Source organism: Archocentrus centrarchus, chromosome 1 (genome assembly GCF_007364275.1).
Source record: "Archocentrus centrarchus isolate MPI-CPG fArcCen1 chromosome 1, fArcCen1, whole genome shotgun sequence".
NCBI lineage: Eukaryota > Metazoa > Chordata > Actinopteri > Cichliformes > Cichlidae > Archocentrus > Archocentrus centrarchus.
This window is the reverse complement of record NC_044346.1, coordinates 5,890,812-5,911,553: the sequence shown is the minus strand read 5'-3', so window position 1 is coordinate 5,911,553 and position 20,742 is coordinate 5,890,812. Positions and strand designations below refer to the sequence as shown.

The window sequence follows — 20,742 nt, the reverse complement described above, 5'->3', positions numbered from 1 at the left end:
CACATTCAAGAAGAGCCTCTTGATGTAGATGCATAATGCAGATAATCAGGTTTTAGTTCATTAATTAGTAGACTAATGTTTTATTATAGAAGCAGGTTTGCGAACATAAAGTTAGAATCCCTGGACTATCAGGAGAACTCATTGACAAAAAGAGCTGGCCTCAACAGCATGAGCAAGACCTTAACCCCTGATAACATGCAGTAAACTGGTTGTATGTTCACATACTGTTAAATCAGGAAAGGTAACCCATGTGGCCTCTGATGAATGTTCAAAAAATCGTTCCTTTTTTTTTTTTAAGACGTCTAAATATTGAAAAATACTGTGGAAAATGATTAAACACTTATCAAAACACATGTCAGTAGATTCTGAAGAAGCCACCAATAAATGTGAAACTCTGCATTCAAAAAGTCCCACTTTGACCATGAGTGAGGACAGAAGCACTCATTTCAGATGATTTCATTTGATTCAACAATAAATCTGTAAAGTCATAAAAATGTTATGTGGAAAGAAGGACTGTACAGCTGCTTTGATGAAACAATGATGAACATTTATCAAACAACAGAAACAGCAACATTTCATAAGCACTTATGATACAGTGGTGAATTCTTGCATCTGTGCGTGGGTGTGAGGAGCTTCCTGAACCCACCGACACAGAAGTGCATGTTGACAACTCCCTCCGTGCAGGCAGGTTCTGGACCCTCCTCATGGTGATCGAAGAGGGCGGTGCTGGGGGCAGCTCGGTCACAATCCCACCGATGAGTGCTGAGAGTGGTTCTTTGGTCTTCTGTGCAGCTGTTTCCAATCTTAGGTGTTCTGGGATTGATGAGGACCACTGTGGCGGAAAACAAGAAAATAATCATTTTTAACACAAAAATTTTCCTTGTTGGTGGCTGCAGCATATTGTTGCATACAATGCTGCTGCTATAGGACAATGGTTTATATCAACTACTACTGGTAGGATTTGATCTTCAAAACAGTTTATGTGACTTGAGGTGATAACTTACATAGCTGGAAAAACAGCGCCACTCTCCAGTTTGTCATGTGGTCATCCGTCCTTCTCTGCTGGTTGGGTAAGCTCGTCTCCTGGTGGGTGAGTGTCCGTCTTCCACACTGGTGGTTCAGTCTTGGGAGTTGAGAGTCTGAAGATCTGAATGTTGGGAGGGGGCAGCTGTCTCATTAGCCACAGGGTACACCTACAACAAAAGAGTACAGCAGTCAGTACAGTGCACCATCTTTAAACCTTTTCATTTATTTGTGTTGACATAAAGTATTGGCTTACCTTTGTCTGGCATGGCGAGCTTCACTTGGGAAAAATACATTCAAGTATAACAGTGTAAAACATGACATGTAATAAATCATACTTAAATACTTAAATTTGGTCTTAACAAGAGCAAGAGAAGTAATATTAAACTGCCTTTCAACAGGCAAACAGGCAATGCCCATACTTCCTCATACTTACCTTTTTCTCACGCATTATGTGATAACATAAGAGCCTCAGCAAGAATGGCCTCTGCAGGGAGGGCCTCAGCATGGAGGGCCTGACAGCATTATTGCCTTTGGTTAACGGTGGTTTGCAGAGCTGTCGCTTTAGAACGCTGACCTGCTGATCAGTTTGGGTCTTTCTGTGTGGAATTCCCACGTTCTTCATGGCTCTCGGTGGCTTTTATCCTGTTGCTCTCATACTTACCTTCCTATCATTCTAATCTGAGTCGCTGTCATCAGATTTGGGGTACCTAAAAGGCCTAAACCAGTGTGCCCTGTTTCCCACGGAGTTGAGTCCTGATGATGTGGAAGGAGCGGAGTCCCTGTAGCTTTCCTCTCCATGCCTGTTTGTGAAGATGCTGGGTGCTGAGGGCTGAGACTCCTCTGGGTTTTCCTCAATACTTACCCTGGCCCTCTTTGAACTTACCTCTTCAGCCCAGCCATCTTCTCTGCTTCTCTTTGCTGAGGTGCTGAGGCCTGAGGTTGAGGGACCGGCTTCTTCTTGTGGAAGAACATCAACAGGAACATCAACAGGAACATCAACGCGTTCTCGCCAGCCTCGCCAAAACTCTTCTGGTGGGAACTGTGGAGCACCAACAGGAACATCAACGGGTCCTCGCCAGCCTCGCCAAAACTCTTCTGGTGGGAACTGTGGAGCACCAACAGGAACATCAACGGGTCCTCGCCAGCCTCGCCAAAACTCTTCTGGTGAGAACTGTGGAGCACCAACAGGAACATCAACGGGTGCTCGCCAGCCTCGCCAAAACTCTTCTGGTGAGAACTGTGGAGCACCAACAGGAACATCAATGGGTCCTCGCCAGCCTCGCCAAAACTCTTCTGGTGGGAACTGTGGAGCACCAACAGGAACATCAATGGGTCCTCGCCAGCCTCGCCAAAACTCTTCTGGTGAGAACTGTGGAGAGCCAACAGGAACATCAATGGGTCCTCGCCAGCCTCGCCAAAACTCTTCTGGTGAGAACTGTGGAGCGCCAACAGGAACATCAATGGGTCCTCGCCAGCCTCGCCAAAACTCTTCTGGTGAGAACTGTGGAGCACCAACAGGAACATCAATGGGTCCTCGCCAGCCTTGCCAAAACTCTTCTGGTGGGAACTGCTGGATGAGAGGGGAAGGAGGTCCGATGTCTTCATTCTCAGGTCCATCAAGACTCTCTTCATCATCATCCATGGTCTCATACCCCGAATCTTCACTGCTTTCGTCGGACCACTCGCCCCAGTCTTCCAAATCACTTGATTCCGATGACTGGTCTTCCTCTTCATCCTCCTCTTCATCCTCCTCTTCATCCTCCTCTTCATAACCAAGGGGGAGGGGGAAGTACTCACCATCATCTATACTTACCCACTCAACATCAATGATCTCTTCCTCATTAGATGAGAGGTCGACTGGGAGGTCTTCATCAAGGATCCTGACCACCTCAGGGAGTCCTTCTTCTGCGGGGCGCTGAATGATGGTGTCGACACCACCTGTGAGGAAACAAGTTTAAAATAATCTTAGAAACACAATAAACACCCACTGCTAAGGCAGCATATACAATATGAATTACTGTGCAGGCCATTGTCTGTTAGTTTGAACAGATGATGACAGAGGAGTCATTTTAGGCTACATTTACATCAGATTGAATGATAATTAAATATTCTAAATATTAATATTAATAAAAAGGCTTTCCAATGTCAAGTTTGTTCACAATTATTAAATGAGGCACAGATTATTTTAAATCAGAGGTCAATCAGAGGTCAAGTTTTTCTGAAAATCTTGTGACTAAGGTCAAAGGTAAATGATGGACATGGAAAATAGGCCCTTTGTGTCATCTCTGTGGAATGGAAATTATGGAAAATATAAGTGCCAAAAAGTGACTATTTCGCTGATTTGATATTGGTATCTGCTGTAATCACTGGTTGGCCTATGATCTGTTAAACTCTTATCAAACATATATCTCATTATTGATATCAAGTCATTCTGAACCAGAAACAATATTCCTGTCACATGGTAGAAACTGCAATCAGCTTTTGGAGAAGTCACTTTGATGTATCATTAATTCAGGGTAAAAAAGTGTCACTGACATTAAAATGTCTTTTTTTTCTGAGTGATCTGGTCAAGAGGGCAGCAGAAATGGCAACAAATATAACATTACAGCTCTATAAAGATATTTTGAATAGCCAAAAAGGACGGGATTGGTTATAATGTAGGTACAATAACGCAAAGTCATGAAGACAGGGGCTCTCGAGGCATGGAGTTAAAGAGCCCAGAGCTCATTATTGTACTGCTCATGCCTTTGTCTATATATATGGTCTATATATAAAACCCTTTCACAAATCCTGTCAGCTGCAGTCTGTTTATCAATATAAATACACAGAATGATCAGAAATGGCTTTCTTAAACGTTCATATTTAAACATTCCATCATCTCCGTGGTGAACAACAACTGATTGTTGTTTGCATTGTTTGCATTTTTAGAATTAAAATTCTAAAAATGCAAAAAATCAGCCCGGGATGGCCTGGGCGCCATCTTTGTTTTATAATTTATATGTAAAAATTTTGTGATTTGAATGTTGATGCCTTCAAACCGAAATATCAGACTTTTTAAATTCATACATCAGTCCTTAATAAATTCTACACCTGTTCCAGATACTTGAAAACAAACCAATTATTTAACCAATTATTTTTGAGGGAAAATCTTGGAATAAAATACTCCCCCCCCCCCCCCCCCCCCCCCCCCCCACACACACACACACACACACACACACACACGCACACCCAAAAAAACATTTAAAGTCTGATATCCGCACATAATTAGTAAACGATTTTAATGGAGCGATTCCATGAATAGCAAAATGATAAAACTAATTTGGACATTAACCTGCAGGGTTGCTGGAGACCTGCTGGCCCGTGGGCATCAGCAGGTCTCCGCCGTCGGCTCGGGGTCCACTGTGAGCCATCTTTAAGATGCAGTTTTCCCAAGATCGAGCCAACGATGTAGTTCTCTTAAGCTTTCCGGTAGGTTTGTTTGCCAATAGTTCACTTTCCACGGATTGGGTTTGGAGCAGGTGTACACGAGTCCAAGTCCAGGTGCAAAGGGGCCGAATGTTCGCTCCGCGGCCTTTATATACCCTCGGTGTGCGTGTGCGCGTGCGTGCACGTGACAGAGCTTTATCTTATGAATGGAGCTGGCTGAAATGTAATTTATAGTAATTTGTAGTTACCGCTTTTGACGCCCTTTATGTAGCGTGTATAGTAATTATGTGGGTATTGTGTCCAGAAACAAAGGTAAATATTAGAAGGCAGTAACTCAGAGTGTGAGTTGCTTGCTTGAGTGGATGATAATAGACTTTGACATTTTCTTTTTCAGCGGTAACAGTAACTTTAACAGCATCGCTGTGACCAGAGCCGGCCGAGGCATACAGTAGGCGACATATGCGGCTGCATAGGGCCCCCTGACCACCAGAAAGAAGAAACTATTCCAACTCTCCAGATTTGTACAATTATAACAATTGTACAAATCTGGGGGGGGGGGGGGGGGCTGCTAACAAGGCTCCTTCCCTGGATAGTATGCATATTAAGATTCTTTATTTCTATTTGCACATTTCCAATTAATTAAATTCTGTTTGACAGCTCTCCTTTTTTACACAGCAGCATATAAATGAGAACTAGATATAAATTTCACAAGCACACACAGGCTACAGTGGACAGATGAAATGATTAGATATGAGTGTAAAGCTGTGTATTTCACAGAAATGCCAGTACAGCTGGGGTTTACAGTTGTATTGGCATTGGATGAACTGCAGACCTTTTTACCTGCCTAACTGATAAAGAAATAGCTTAGGCATAGACAACAACTGTCAGTCAAACAGGAGATGGCTCGCTTGAATATTAGTTTGTGTGGAGCGAATCATGTATCTGCGCAGATGCGCTTAGTTTTGCCAGCAGTGCCTTGAAGTCAGAACCGAGGGAAAACATTTCCGGGCATTTCCGTAGTTTCTGCAACCATGTGGTTTTTCGGGAGACGGGCCGGTGGTCACGTGACCCAAGTTAACATAAACAGGTGTCATGTGATTTTTGGGTTATTCCCCAACATGGCGCCCGGGTCGCAGCAGCTGGCTGTTTCTCTCCTGTTTATCCTCAGTGTGGTTTTAAGTTTTCCCCTCGGCGAGAAAAACAGAGACGCTCCCGCCTGCGGATACGAGGTTAGCTCCTTTTAGATTGTATGTTTTTTTAAAATGTAATTTATATGTGCTGTCAAACATTCCTAAACGCTGAGTGAAGCTGCTAGTTTCACTCACACGCCTCATGCGCTCGCAATGAGGAAGTTACTGTGATGAGAATATGAGCTGAATGAATATTTGTCGACATTGTTTCTCTTGTGACAGCAGCAGAGTGCGGTGTACTGTGTGTGCTCATAGTGTGTTTGTCTGTGTGCAGTCTTGTCATGCCACCAAGCCCAACATGCTGAACGTTCACCTGGTCCCTCACACACATGACGACGTTGGCTGGCTGAAGACTGTGGACCAATACTATTATGGAGGTCAGCCCGACACACACAGCACACTGTGACTCTCTTATTCAATCTCCTGCTTTGCATTTACTTCAAACACTTGAAGAGAAAAGAATGGGCTGCATATGTTTCTGTTTACTCTAGAAGTTCTGCTGATCCAAGTCAATCTATTCTATTGACTGGCACTGAATACCTTCCTGATAGCTGCTACAAGAGATAGTGGGTCTTGTGACCAGCTGCTGCTGCTGCTTCACTGCCCTGTAATGTGTTTTTATTGTTCATGTGCATGCTGCCAGGATTTTATTTGAGTATGAACTAAAGTGACAGCCATCGCTGGCATTCATATCACTGTCAAGCATCATAAATTACTTGCTTTCATAGAATATGCATATGGACACTCATATTAAACTCAGTTTGAGGCCATTATTTCTACTCTTGGCTCTGTATGTCACTCCTTACATTGTCATCTTGTGCCCCGTGCACTTGCAGTTCAGAGCTTTGGTTTAAGAGGGGCAGCCAGTCATCAGAAGTTTGACTTAAAGTGAGCTGGAGAATGAACAGAATAACCCCCCCCCCCCCCCTTTAATATATATTAGCCAGAAATAAACAGATTCCTTATGTATGATGGTGTTTAATAATGTCTCATGTAGGGCTGCAATGATTCATCGAGTAACTCGAATAACTCCATTATAAAAAATCATTGAGGCAAATTCTTTGCTTCAGTGCTTTGTTCAATCCATGTAAACCTGTGTGTTTCTCTCACATTTGTGACTAAAAATAGACCTGCAATAGAAATGTATTTAAGAGCACGCCTGTAAATTTAATAGTATTAGAACATTACACCTAAGCAACCCGCACAGGTCTGTCCATGCAGACACTGAAGAGCAAAGAGGCATTACCGAGACGTGAGCGCCGGTGGAGTGAAAGAGAAAGTGTGTTTCTAGCGTTCCAAACAGCGGTGCCTGTTCCTGTAATCACCATTTAAACCTTTACTGGGAAACAACTGGAGGACGCCTTCATCAACCCACCTGATCGACAAGCACAAACATGAAGAAATGTGAACTTTGTAGCTGCTCCCATGCACGACTGTTTGTTTTATACAGCAACAAATCTACAGCAGAGCTATAGTAAAAGTGCGTGCATGCAGTCTGATGTATGTAAAAATATTGCTGGGCAAGTAAAACTCTGAACCACCTTTAAATTACACTAAATTATTAACATCTACAGCAGGGCTCTTCAACTCCAGGCCTCGAGAGCCCCTGTCCTGCAGGGTTTAGATGTGTCTCTGCTTCAACACACCTGAGTCAAATATAGAAGTCATTAGCAGGACTCTGGAGAACTTGACTGCATACTGAGGAGGTAATTCAGCCATTTGATTCAGGTGTGTTGGATCAGGGACACATCTAAAACCTGCAGGACAGGGGCTCTCGAGGCCTGTAGTTGAAGACCCCTGATCTACACCATCAGAACTATTTTCTGCAGCAGGAAACGATGCATCAAAGCACAGGACAGACCTCAGTTCTGCTTTTCTTCATTGCAGCTACCCCATCTCCTTTAAAGGCTTACAGACACACACATTCACTCATACACCACCACCAACACCACACACACACACACGAGCACACACCAAATTGACCTCATCCAGGAGATCCAAGACTGTCCGAACTCTATTTCTGCCTTCTACTAACTCAAGAAATCCCTCCAAAGAGACAGATTTAAGACTGTTTTGGTTTTATGTATACCTCATTTTATTGGCAGCCTGTCCAGGGTGGACACTGCCTTTCACCCTGTGATACTGCATTTGTTGTTTTATTTTTGCATTTAAAACAAAGTTTTCTTTAAAAGGAAACTGACTTTTTTGTTCTTTTAACAGATATTGTATGCAATGAAACTATTAAAATGTGCCAATTTCTAAGATGTAAATGTTGTGCTCTCTGTTGCTTACTAAGTTAGTGAGCAGTACTTCTACATGTCTTCTGTGTCCTGTCCTGTTTGTTCTGTCACTTACAAACACTGTTATAGTTTTGTGCTTTTAGTGCGACTGAGTGACAAGCTTGCATATTTTAATGTCACATGTTGTTTTATAGCAAGTTGTGAGGCCATGTGTTTTGCAGGTGACCATAACTTGATATTGACTGTGGTGCTGTGTAAGCAGAGGTCATCTGCTCTGAGGGTGGTTTGTTTGTTTGTGTGTGTAATAAATGTTTGGACATGTGCATGAATGCCAATAAGTGCATATAATCTCTTGCTATTAAAGCACACTAGTGTAACTGTGACACAGCAGCTAAATCCTCACAGCGTTGATTCCTGCATCACAAAATAACATCACTTTTGCCCCAAATCTGTGTGTGTGTGTGTGTGTGTGTGTGTGTGTGTGTGTGTGTAGATCGCAACAACATCCAGCATGCTGGGGTTCAGTACATCCTGGACTCAGTGGTGGATCAGCTGTTGAAGAATCCAGACAGGAGGTTTATCTATGTGGAGACGGCTTTCTTCTACCGCTGGTGGAAGCAGCAGAGCTCCAGCATGCAGCAGGCAGTCAAACAGCTTGTTAATGAAGGTACAGATGATTCAGTACTACTGCACAGCTGCATTTACTCTGGGAGGCTTTCAGTGCATGCTTACTAAATGCTGCCTCCTGCAGGCCGTCTGGAGTTTGTGAATGGTGGGTGGTGTATGAGTGATGAGGCTACCACCCACTACAGCGCCGTCATTGACCAGATGACCATCGGCCTGAGGTTCTTAAACGAGACTTTTGGACCTTGTGGTCGTCCCCGCGTCGCTTGGCACATCGACCCTTTTGGCCACGCCCGGGAACATGCCTCCATGTTTGCTCAGGTAACAAAGCATTAGAGGAGATTTATTCTGCTCGTTTCTAGCTCTTTATTTTTATTCTTCTATTTTGCATGATTCACACTTCAAAATTCAAATTTATCTTATACTGGGCTTCTCTTCACCTCATCCACTGGCACACTGTACCTGCTACACTGCTCTAAAACTTTGGCCATGTTTAATATGAGCAGTATAAGACAGAATATGAGGATAAGATTAATTGGTCCCCTTAAGGAAACCCTAATCTCCAGTGAGACTTAAAAATGGGGAGAAATTCTCAGTTTTTAAGAAGTGAATTGAGGCAAATCAGAGTCAGAGGATAGAGCTCATGCTGAGATAGGCTAGCTGCTTTCCCATTCCCACCCTTTGCGCTAAGCTAAGTAGCTGCTAGCTGTAGCATCATAGTTAGATATGGTGCTCTGCAACAAAGCAAATGGGCATATTTCCAGAATGTTGTGTTATTGCATGAAACAAACATAATTTATTTCACTGGCTTTCCATTTGACTTTCCCCTGACCGTTACCTGTCTGTATTTTTGCTTCAGATGGGATTCGATGGCTTCTTCTTTGGTCGTCTAGACTACCAGGACCGGGCTCACAGGATGATGGAGAAGGAGCAGGAGCTTCTGTGGAGAGCCTCTGACAGCCTCACGCCCCCAGTGGCTGACCTCTTTACTGGTGAACACAGTTCCTGTCCTGCATTGTCACCTCAGAAACAGAACTGTGAAATAGTTTTTTAACCCTTTGTCCCCTTGACTAACAGGGATCCTTCCCAATGGCTACAACCCTCCTGAGGGCTTCTGCTGGGACCAGCTCTGCAGCGACCCGCCAATCAGAGACGACCCTGATCTTGAGGACTATAATGTCGATGATGTGGTGGCGCGCTTCCTCCTCGTTGCCAACAGTCAGGTTGGACACAGTCTCGCGCCGGCACACACAAACAGTATCTTGCTGTTCTTAAACTTGTTTAAACAACATAATGGGGAAAAAAGTTAAACCCAAAGAAAACAACACTTTTTAACTGCTTTTCTTTTTTTTTTCCCCAGCTCAGATTTAGCTCTGGCTGGATAACATGACGTGTAAATATCCAGTAGGAAACTTCTCTTTTAAGTCATGTCAGCATATCTTTATGCAGTTTGTGGAATAAAACATGTTCCCCATAAACTTTCTTTTCTTTTATGTAGCTGTCATGATTACACTCATAAAGCCATCCATAGATTGTGTAATTCAGTGTCCTCCTTTAATAACCCACTCTCACCAGTTTAGCTGTCGTATAAATGTGATATATATAGTGTGAGCTGTGTTGTAGCAGAGAGGGCTGAAGAGTCGTGTGAATGGTTTAATTCATATTTATAGATTGGCCGGCGAGAATAATCCCACATTAGGCACCCCTCTCTCTCTTTTTTTTTTTTTTTTTTGTTTAATCTGTTAACCATCATTTCCTCTTCCTGTTTCAGGCTTTGGTCTATAAGACCAACCACATCATCATGACCATGGGCTCAGACTTCCAATATGAGAACGCCAACCTGTGGTACAAGAACCTGGACAAGCTGATCCACTATGTGAATGCCCAGCAGACAAATGGCAGCAGAGTCAACGTGCTCTACTCCACGCCGTCCTGTTACCTGCAGGAGCTGCACCGAGCAAACCTCACCTGGTACTGTGAGCTTCAGCTGAGCTTTGAAATGTTCCTGTTGGAGCGACGGTGTCAGTGTTGCGCTCTTGTAAAAGTGTGTATTTTGCTGTCAACTTACATCCTTCTTTAATATCCAGGTCTTTGAAGACAGATGATTTCTTCCCCTATGCAGACGACGCTCATGATTTCTGGACCGGCTACTTTACCAGCAGACCAGCACTGAAGCGGTATGAGAGGATCAGCAACAGCAACCTGCAGGTACTCCGAGGTTTGCTTTCTGCAGGGCGATTCTGCTGCGTGCTCAGCATTATATTTTGCATTGACAAAAAGACAGCAATCAAAATTCTGCAGTTCTGAAATTGTAAATATGTAAATGTGAATTTAATTGTGGCAAGTCACTTCAGAGTTTTCCAAATTTATACTAGTGCGCTCTTTTTGTTGTCATTTTGTTTTTTTCATAATAGACTTGTAACCAGCTGGAGGTACTCGGTGGTCCGACTTCCAGGAAAGGACCCTTTGGGAAGGGTGACAGCCAGACGATGAGTGAGATTTGATTTTTATGTCTTCTTAGTGGGTTCTGCACGAGTTCTAAATTGGCCCTAGATGTGAGTGTGACAATAAATGATGGATGTGATGGACTAGCAACCTGTTCAGGATATATGACACCTGGGATAGACTCCAGCCTTCCCACAATGGATGGATGGTTGTGGGAGAGGGGGAGGGAGGGGTGAATCTAACAGTTGTATTTATGTTACTGAATTCGATCGGATGCCTGACAGAAGATTGACTGACAGCTGCTGTCATTGGTAGAGAAAGCCATGGCTGTGGCTCAGCACCACGATGCTGTTTCGGGCACAGAAAAGCAACACGTAGCAAATGACTACGCCAGGAGGCTCGCCAATGGCTGGCAACACTGTAAGGTACGCCAACATAATCTATATATGCTAAATTTATAATTTTCTGTACAGGAAAATGTATGATAGTATCTCTACTATCATACATTTTCAGTTCCAACTTTTCTTGGATGGGTTTCTCATCTGTCGTTTCTCTCTCAGGTTTTGGTCAGTAACAGTCTGGCTGCTCTCAGCGGTTTATCTGCTGAGCGAATCTACTGTGATAACCTCAACATCAGTGTGTGTCCTCTCACTGAATCCAGCAAGAAGGTAAAACAGACGGCACACACAAAATGGACTTTGAAGGGAACCTGTTACGCTCATTTCCAACTCATCTTTATTTTTGGAGTCTACTAAAGTAGTAGTAAAATGAATGGGAAACATGATTTGCATGATTCATCTTTGGCTTGGTGCATCCCCCCTTAGTTCATCCAAACAAGCTATTTTAGCATCTGATTATTTAAGGCAACTTTCTGATTAGCAGCCACCGGCAAAAGGTTTGAACAGCAAGTGGGTGGAGTCAATGTGCTCACAGCTGCGTGGCTGAGGTGATCGTGTTGGGGATATTCCCCTCTCAGTGATGATATGTTCAGTGTAATTACAATAAAACTATTAATAGTAATTATAATTATTATAGGCTTGAATGCTCAGTCTGTCTTTCTCTCACTCAGTTTTCAGTCAATGTGTACAACCCTCTCGCTCGGCCCGTCACTTGGCCCATCAGGCTGCCGGTCAATGGAACGGCTTACAGCGTATCAGATGCTAAAGGCAAACCTGTGGACTGCCTGGTGAGTGTGTATGGCAGCAGTAAGTATGAGATCATCCGCAACAAGCTTTGCAGGCAGTGGCACAAGATGTAGACTGATCCCACCCCAGAGACTTTAGAGGGTCCCTTTAGGTGCAGTCTTGTTTTTACTCTGCATCATTTATACTGAAGAATGTTACAGTGCTGTGAAAAAGTATTTACCCCCCCCCCCCCCCCCCCTTCCTGATTCCTCAATTTTTGCATATTTGTCACACTTACAGGTTTCAGATCATCAGACTAATTTTCATATTAGACAAAAATAACCTGAGTAAATACAAAATGCAGTTTTTAAATGATGATTTTATTCAGGGAAAAGCTCTACCCAAACTTACGTGGCCCTGTGTGAAAAAGTAATTGCTCCCTAAAGCTAATAACTGGTTGTGCCACCCTTGGCAGCAAGAACTGCAATCAGTGAGTCTTTCACATCACTCTGGAGGGACTTTGTTCTACTCGTCCTTGCAGAATTGTTTTAATTCAGCTACACTGGAGGGTTTTCGAGCATGAACGACCAGTTTAAGGTCATGCCAAAGATCTCAGTCACTCTGTGTTTGTGTTAAAGGTGGTTCCAGTGTCAGAGGTCACTCACGGGGTTAGGAGACGACGGGGCTTTGCGGTCAACGAGCTGGTGTTCCAGGTTCAGGCTCCTCCTCTGGGCTACAGCACGTACACGGTGTCACTGATCCAGGGTGGACCTCCGCCTGCATCTGCACAGCCCCGCGGACCCACAGTGATCCAGAATAAGGTCTTAACACAACACGGAAAGCAAAAAATTCACGTTTTTAATTTTGGATTTTCTTCTGAAAAAGGAATTGCTTCTGTGTCCACGCGATCTAGTTCCTACAAGTGACCTTTGACCCCGACACCGGCCTCCTAAGCGGCCTCAGTAATCTAGAGACCAAACAGAGCATCAAACTGACACAGAATTTCTATTGGTTAGTGTTTCTGAAAATAACTACACAAAATGAACACAACAAAACTTATTTTAAAGTTCAGCCTGGAAATGATGTGCTGTTCAAATATTCCAGGTACAATGCCAGTGACGGGAACAACGCAGGGAGCAGGCAGCCTTCCGGAGCCTACATCTTCAGACCCAACTCCTCCACACCTTTTATCATCAGCAGGACGGCCAAGACGCAGACCATTTTGGTAGAGATCTGTCTGTGTTCACATGCAGCTCAATGACAGGATACAGTATTCTTTGGTGTCTCTCACAACATGGTTTATGTTAATATTATTATTATTCCATTTCTTTTTAAATTACATTCTGCTGTGTCATTTTATGGGTGTCAGAAAGTCGATGCTCCTTGTGTACTTTAAACATTTCTGAACGTGAGATTTTTAAATGTGCCAGAATGTTTTACTTTGCTGTTGAGACGCTGTATTGCAGTCTCTGAAGAATACCAGTATTAAAATGTATTTTCTGTGTATTCTAATCTTGTACTGTACTTCTGTACTTGTACTTCAGACCTCAGTGGTGCAGGAGGTGAGGCAGTGGTTTGCTCCCTGGGTGTCTCAGGTGGTTCGTCTCTATGCTGACAGCAGAGCTCTGGAGCTCGAGTGGACAGTCGGACCTCTGCCGATAGAGTGGGTGTCATATGTACACACTGCATATGTAGTGTGGCAGTTTTTAAAGAATACAGGTTGTAGTCAGTGAGTGTTTCATTGGCTGATTTTGTGTGTGTGTGTGTGTGTGTGTGTGTGTGTGTGTGTGTGTGTGTGTGTGTGTGTGTGTGTGTGTGTGTGTGTGTGTGTGTGTGTGTCTTTTGACCTTAGCTGTGAAATTAACAAAGGAACTCTGAGAGTTTACAGCAGAATCTGATTTCTGTTTCCAAACATTCATTTGTTTTATTTAGCTTATATTATGAATTCTTTTTGATCCTAAGATTCCATGCACGCCCCATGGGGAATAGCTTTTCTCTATACATACAAACATAATGGACCTGAGCTGCATTTTAGTCATTTATTTGTTCATTTCTTTATTTTGAAGAGAGAGAAATAACAGTGAGCAGTCTCAGCCAAAATGCACCCCCCCCCCCCCCCCCCCCCCCCTCTCAACTCATAATTGCTCACTTCATCCTTTAGTGACAGCTTGGGGAAGGAGGTGATCACTCGTCTAGACACCAGCATCAAAACCTCTGGATATTTCTACACTGATTCCAACGGCAGAGAGATGCTGCAGAGGAAGTAAGACATTTCTGAAATGGTTCTGAATGCACTTTAACCTTTTAGAATTCTTGTAGCTGTTACTGATGGTAGTGGACAGACTATATACAAAGTAAGGCAGTTGTACAAGAGAGAGTTTTACATTAAAATAATCAAGCTGATGTTAAACTCACCTTATATACGGAAACTTGGATAGCTGTGTGTGTATGTGTGTGTCCCACCCCCAAACAGGAAAGACTTCCGGCCCACCTGGAACCTGAAACAGTCAGAGCCCATTGCCGGAAACTACTACCCAATCAACTCACGTGCTTATATCAAGGTGTGTTTGTTTCCAATAAGTTTCCATTCAGAAGGACAGGCAGCTGCTCTCCAGCAAATTCAATTCAATTTCAATTTTATTTATATAGCGCCAAATCACAACAAACTGTCGCCTCAAGGCGCTTTGTATTGTGGGTAAAGACCCTACAATAATACAGAGAAAACCCAACAGTCAAAACGACCCCCTATGAGCAGCACTTGGCGACAGTGGAAAGGAAAAACTCCCTTTTAACAGGAAGAAACCTCCAGCAGAACCAGGCTCAGGGAGGGGCAGTCATCTGCCGCGACCGGTTGGGCTGAGGGGAGAGAAAGACATGCTGTGGAAGAGAGCCAGAGACTAATATCAATTAATGATTAAATGCAGAGTGGAGTATAAACAAAGTAAATAAGGTGAATGAGAAACAGTGCATTATGTGAACCCCCCAGCAGACTAGGCCTATAGCAGCATAACTAAGGGATGGTTCAGGGTCACCTGATCCAGCCCTAACTATAAGCTTTATCATAAAGGAAAGTTTTAAGCCTAATCTTAAAAATAGAGAGGGTGTCTGTCTCCCGAATCCAAGCTGGAAGCTGGTTCCACAGAAGAGGCGCCTGAAAGCTGAAGGCTCTGCGTCCCATTCTACTCTTAAGTATCCTAGGAACCACAAGTAAGCCAGCAGTCTGAGAGCGAAGTGCTCTATTGGGGTGATATGGTACTATGAGGTCTTTGAGATAAGATGGTGCCTGATTATTTAAGACCTTGTATGTGAGGAGAAGAATTTTAAATTCTATTCTAGATTTAACAGGGAGCCAATGAAGAGAAGCCAATATGGGAGAAATATGCTCTCTCTTTCTAGTCCCTGTCAGTACTCTAGCTGCAGCATTTTGGATCAGCTGAAGGCTTTTCAGGAAGCTTTTAGGACAGCCTGATAATAATGAATTACAATAATCCAGCCTAGAAGTAATAAATGCATGAATTAGCTTTTCAGCATCACTCTGAGAAAGGATGTTTCTAATTTTAGAAATATTGCGCAAATGCAAAAAAGCGGTCCTACATATTTGTTTAATATGTGCATTGAAGGACATATCCTGGTCAAAAATGACTCCAAGATTTCTCACAGTGTTACTGGAGGCCAAAGTAATGCCATCCAGAGTAAGTATCTGGTTAGACACCATGTTTCTAAGATTTGTGGGGCCGAGAACAAGAATTTCAGTTTTATCTGAATTTAGAAGCAGGAAATTAGAGGTCATCCAGGCCTTAATATCTTTAAGACATTCCTGCAGTTTAACTAATTGATGTGTGTCATCTGGCTTCATTGATAGGTAAAGCTGAGTATCATCTGCATAACAATGAAAATTTTATGCAGTGCTTTCTAATAATACTGCCTAAGGGAAGCATGTATAATGTAAATAGAATTGGTCCTAGCACAGAACCCTGTGGAACTCCATAATTAACCTTAGTGTGTGAAGAAGACTCCCCATTTACATGAACAAATTGGAGTCTGAGATAAATATGATTCAAACCACTGCAGTGCAGTACCTTTAATACCTATAGCAAGCTCTAATCTCTGTAATAAAATGTTATGGTCAACAGTATCAAAAGCTGCACTGAGGTCCAACAGGACAAGAACAGAGATGAGTCCACTGTCAGAGGCTCTAAGAAGATCATTTGTAACCTTCACTAATGCTGTTTCTGTACTGTGATGAATTCTGAAACCTGACTGAAACTCTTCAAATAAACCGTTCCTCTGCAGATGATCTACTACTCTTTCAAGAATCTTTGAGAGAAAAGAAAGGTTGGAGATTGGCCTATAATTAGCTAAGACAGCTGGGTCAGCAAAGAAGCCCATTAAACTAAAGCTTTGACTGGTTGTTCTATAAATTATTCAAAGTTTTGTTTTTTCTTTTTTTCAAATCTGGAAATGCTGACGTTTTATTTCACTGGCGTGTGTCTTCAGGATGATGTAGACCAACTCACTGTGGTGACAGATCGCTCTCAAGGAGGGGGAAGCATCCAGAATGGTTCTCTGGAGATTTTGGTGAGACATAAACTCATAGCCCATCACTATCAGCATGCAGACCCCTTCAAATCGCACACGGGCAGTTCATATTCAAATCCCTCTACCCACCTTCCTCATCCTCAGCTCCACCGCCGGCTGCTCTACGATGATTTCCGTGGTGTTGGTGAACCTCTCAATGAGACCTCGCACATTTTCCCAGAGGGGCTGGTAGTCCGCGGTCGCCTCCTGCTCACCCTTGATCCCCCGCAAACTGCTGCTGACACGCACCGCCCCCTCGCAGAGGAGACGGTGCTGCAGCCACTGCTGACCTTTATTAATGGAGATCTGAAGCCAAACACTCAGTTGGAGGTGAGTGAGGAGAGAGGTGTGATATAGGTTATGTAAACGAACTGTACTTAAATAGCACCTTCCTGCTCAATTTGAGCACTCAAAGCGCTCTACAAGACTCAGCTGAGGTGGTGTGTGAAGAGGCATGAAGAATCAGGTGCTTAGTTTGTCTGCATAATAATAAAATGAATAGCTTCAGGATTTTGAACAGTTGGTCAGACATTTGACAGGGAACTGACGAAAATATTGATGGGCATCTAGACCAAAAAATTATGGAAGATGGAAATGAGTCAACAATGAAGAAGTGTTAGTTACAGGCCTAAAAACAGAGGGTCACTTTAAATGTAGTTAAAGCCGTGCTCTATAGACATTAAAGGTACATCAGTTTGCTGGAAGACATAATTACACACTAATCAGCCTATATTTGAGTACAATATTCTTTTTTTCGAGTAAATGACCTCAAAAACGTACTTACTGTGGCTTTCAAATATCATTTGTAGCTTTAGCAGAACGAAAACCTAACATGTGTTCATGTAGTTGCTTTAAACAGCTGAGAAGAAGCGTGCCGTGTAGCTGTTTTTGTGCACATGCACAAGGACACACGTGAACCTGGCGCACATGTACATCCTCACGGCGGTAACTCTGCAAGAAAGGCAACAATGTGCCAGCATAGGCTTGTTTCTGAGACTCGTTTCCTAGTCGACTAAACGGGAATAAACACGCAAGTAACAAAGCCATTTTAAATGTGTTATTAACATACTTCACTAATAAAGTCACAAAACTGTGCCATGTAATATGACCTGTGTTTGAAATGTTAGTGCGAGGAGCAGCTACTTCTTTCCTTGCAGGCTGACATCCAGACACCTTCCAAACTGTTGGGTGTAAGCTGAAAGGTTTGGATCAGTGCTATGATGTGGACTGTAGAAACTACAGTCTGCAGCTTGTTTTGAGTCATTGTCTCCAGCTGTCTCCTGTATGAGCTCCTTTTTCTGCTGCTGGTTATAACCCATTTCTGTCCTGCTGTGTACATATTTGCATTTTTCAGACATCATTTCACTAGCTCTCGGGGGAACTGAGCTAATCTTTGTTGCCTTTAGTTCCAACTGCTGCTGACATGTTTAGTCAAATTTAATATTAAGGTCTTCCTAGTAATTCTGTATAAAATGGGATCAGAACATGCTAAGTAATGTAGTTAGCATTACAGATAAGATTAAAAAAAAAAAAAAAAATTGAGCAGTCTTTGTCTGCCTTTAGTTCTCAGGGCTTCTGGCTCCGCTGCCCCCTGCTGTCCACCTCCTGACACTCAGTCAGTGGGATGAAGACTCAGTGCTGCTGAGACTGGAGCATCAGTTCCAGAGCTGGGAGAGCAAAGTGAACTCTGAGCCTGTCACAGTCAACCTGCAGGTCAGACATTCAGAAACACCTTGTGTATGATTATCCATGATCCAGTCATCTCTCTGTAAAGTACAAGGAAGTGAAATGTGGTATCTTGATTCGAGCTAATCCCAAAATCTTTTCTGTCTGTGCAGAAGCTGTTTTCAACTCTGGAGGTTCTGGGAGTGGCTGAGCTGAACCTGTCAGCTAATCAGTGGAAAGATGAGATGAAACGTTTTGACTGGACACCTGAGAAAGGTACAGGACACTAGCGTCTGTGCTTCCCTTCACTGCTTCAGTTTTGAACATGGTTCCATTACATTTGGGTTGGGATAACATGGAATAACTGCAGGTCATCCCAGATTCAAAGCTGGATTCCAGCTCAGCTGCTGCTTTCAGCGCAGCTCCTGCGCTGCGATTTCACCCCAGACCTCCAAATTGCACAGAGAGCAAATATCAACTTCTGTTTCAAACGTACCTGAATTCAATGGGATACAACTTCACCCTGTTCCCAAAAATGAAAAGGAGCACATGCTAACTAAATTATCTGGGTCGACTAGAATTCCCTTCGGCTAAAAATCCAGTGTTTGTCTGAATACTGTGATTACAGGAAAGTCTATTAAAAAAAGATTAGGTACTTTTAGATTAGTCATGTGAGACGCCTTACTGTCAAAGGAGAGTCCATGGGGTGTCTAAAATGACACCGGTCCATCCTCTGTGGGACAGGAATGTGCTCAGCAGATTTATGGATATTCACCTAAATTTTTTAGCTCATCTGGTTGAAAGTCAGGTGAGTGTATCCCGTGGTGACGCATCTGTCCGCAGTTCACAAGAATCACTGCTCCTCCTACAGTTGGTCAGAATTTAGTCAAACTTGGAGGAAAATCAAATGAAATCATGTCCACAGCCCTGATACATCATCTGGCTTAGTTTCAAATTAACCAGCTCATGCTGTTCAAGTGAGCTAGTTCTAACCCGTCTTAAACCTCTGTTAAAAAAAGAGCGCACACCAAGAAAGAGTCTCCGGAAATGATCAGAGCAAATGACCACCAGGAAGCCCACGTTTGGGAACGTTTGGCAGCTCACCAGCACCGGCTTCCTGCCGTTCACTGAAGGACCGCTCGGCTGCTGGTCGTAGGGCTGTCTTCAGCTTAAACAGCAGAAATCCAGTGATGCCTTTTAATTCTATAACTGTAGTAATAACTGCAACATTACATCCATTCTTAGCCGCTGAGACCGTCTCCCTGCAGGCGCTAATTAAGCAAGCAGGGAGCCGTAAAGAGTCATAAATATGCTGATATGGTTCATAGCTTATTGTGTACTACAAGGTGTTTTAGGAGTTTAACAAGACTGTTAGTGGTTTAACTCAAGAGTTTGTTTTTTTTCCCCCTTTTGTGAGGAGAGTTGGTTTTTGATCATTGACCTGTGTCTAAAGACTTAAACCAAAGGCAGTTTGGGGGTATTTGTGGAAATTATGTTATTTATGGTTCACACGCTGTATCTGTTTTTCAGAAGAAAAGCCTCTGCTGAAGACGTATGAAGACCCCGCCACGTGGGAGGTGACCTTAAGGCCAATGGAGATCCGAACTTTCCTACTCAAAGTCAACCTTAGATAGCCACTCACACGCTTGAGAATTTATGGGATTGATTATTACTGGAGTTATCAATGTAATGACATTCCTGTGGTGGCTTGCATGGGCTGATTTATAATGAAAAATGTTCTGTGAAATATGAGAAGCTGCCTACGAAGCCCAATCTGGTTATAGCTCCAGAAACACCTTCTGCCTTATAAAAAAGAAACTGAATCTTTAAAGATGCATTCAGGCTGACACTGAATGTCTGAACATGATTGTTTTTAAGACAGAATTTCCTAAAGCTGCCTTTAAATGCATCAAATCAGACCCCAGGTAACATTTTTAAGAATTTTTTAGTACATGATGTTCCAGTAAAGTGTGTGCAATAAAGTGTAACCTTTGAATTTCTGAGTCTGTATATACTTAATTTTTCTACTGATCATCAAGCAGCTAATAAAAATCCATCCTTCCTTGGCTACATGTGTGTTTGTGCCACAAATCTTCTGCATAATCAGTGAAGCAGGTTTTACCTCCTGATAATCTGACATCGGAACAGATGTGCTGTTGCTGCAGACCTTTTTCAGTGACAGCCGTCTGTGCCTGCTGCTGTGCGAGGACGTTAAGCCTCAGATGGTGTGAAAAGCCAAAGGGCTGCAGAGGTGCTACATAAGCAAATGTTTTTGGAGCAGAAATATTAAAATAAAGTTTTATGTTGAGTTGCCTTTTTGGTATGACGTGCATCAAATCAGAGTCCATGCAGTGCTCCATGTGACTATTAGCTGTAAATTTACCAAAAAAAAAAAGATTCAGAGACAAAGAGTGCATTTAAAGT

General features: G+C 43.0%; 2 protein-coding genes across 2 annotated transcripts; one reads left to right on the top strand and one right to left on the bottom strand.

Moving 5' to 3' along the window:
* Window positions 1-1,471: 1,471 nt before the first annotated feature.
* Window positions 1,472-4,585, bottom strand: LOC115789221 (uncharacterized). The gene is made up of 2 exons (XM_030742531.1): window positions 4,358-4,585; window positions 1,472-2,964 (listed from the first exon to the last, which is right to left on the bottom strand). The coding sequence occupies exons 1-2, from the start codon at window positions 4,434-4,436 to the stop codon at window positions 1,700-1,702; spliced, it is 1,344 nt and encodes a 447-aa protein (XP_030598391.1). The 5' UTR covers window positions 4,437-4,585; the 3' UTR covers window positions 1,472-1,699.
* Window positions 4,586-5,552: 967 nt separating this feature from the next.
* On the top strand, window positions 5,553-20,380 carry man2b1 (mannosidase, alpha, class 2B, member 1). The gene is made up of 23 exons (XM_030742524.1): window positions 5,553-5,681; window positions 5,917-6,019; window positions 8,376-8,549; window positions 8,634-8,827; window positions 9,366-9,498; window positions 9,584-9,729; window positions 10,278-10,477; window positions 10,594-10,714; window positions 10,921-10,999; window positions 11,267-11,376; window positions 11,512-11,619; window positions 12,021-12,137; window positions 12,714-12,896; window positions 12,989-13,086; window positions 13,180-13,300; window positions 13,620-13,738; window positions 14,237-14,338; window positions 14,549-14,636; window positions 16,573-16,653; window positions 16,759-16,983; window positions 18,217-18,366; window positions 18,492-18,594; window positions 19,849-20,380. The coding sequence occupies exons 1-23, from the start codon at window positions 5,571-5,573 to the stop codon at window positions 19,950-19,952; spliced, it is 2,970 nt and encodes a 989-aa protein (XP_030598384.1). The 5' UTR covers window positions 5,553-5,570; the 3' UTR covers window positions 19,953-20,380.
* Window positions 20,381-20,742: the final 362 nt, after the last annotated feature.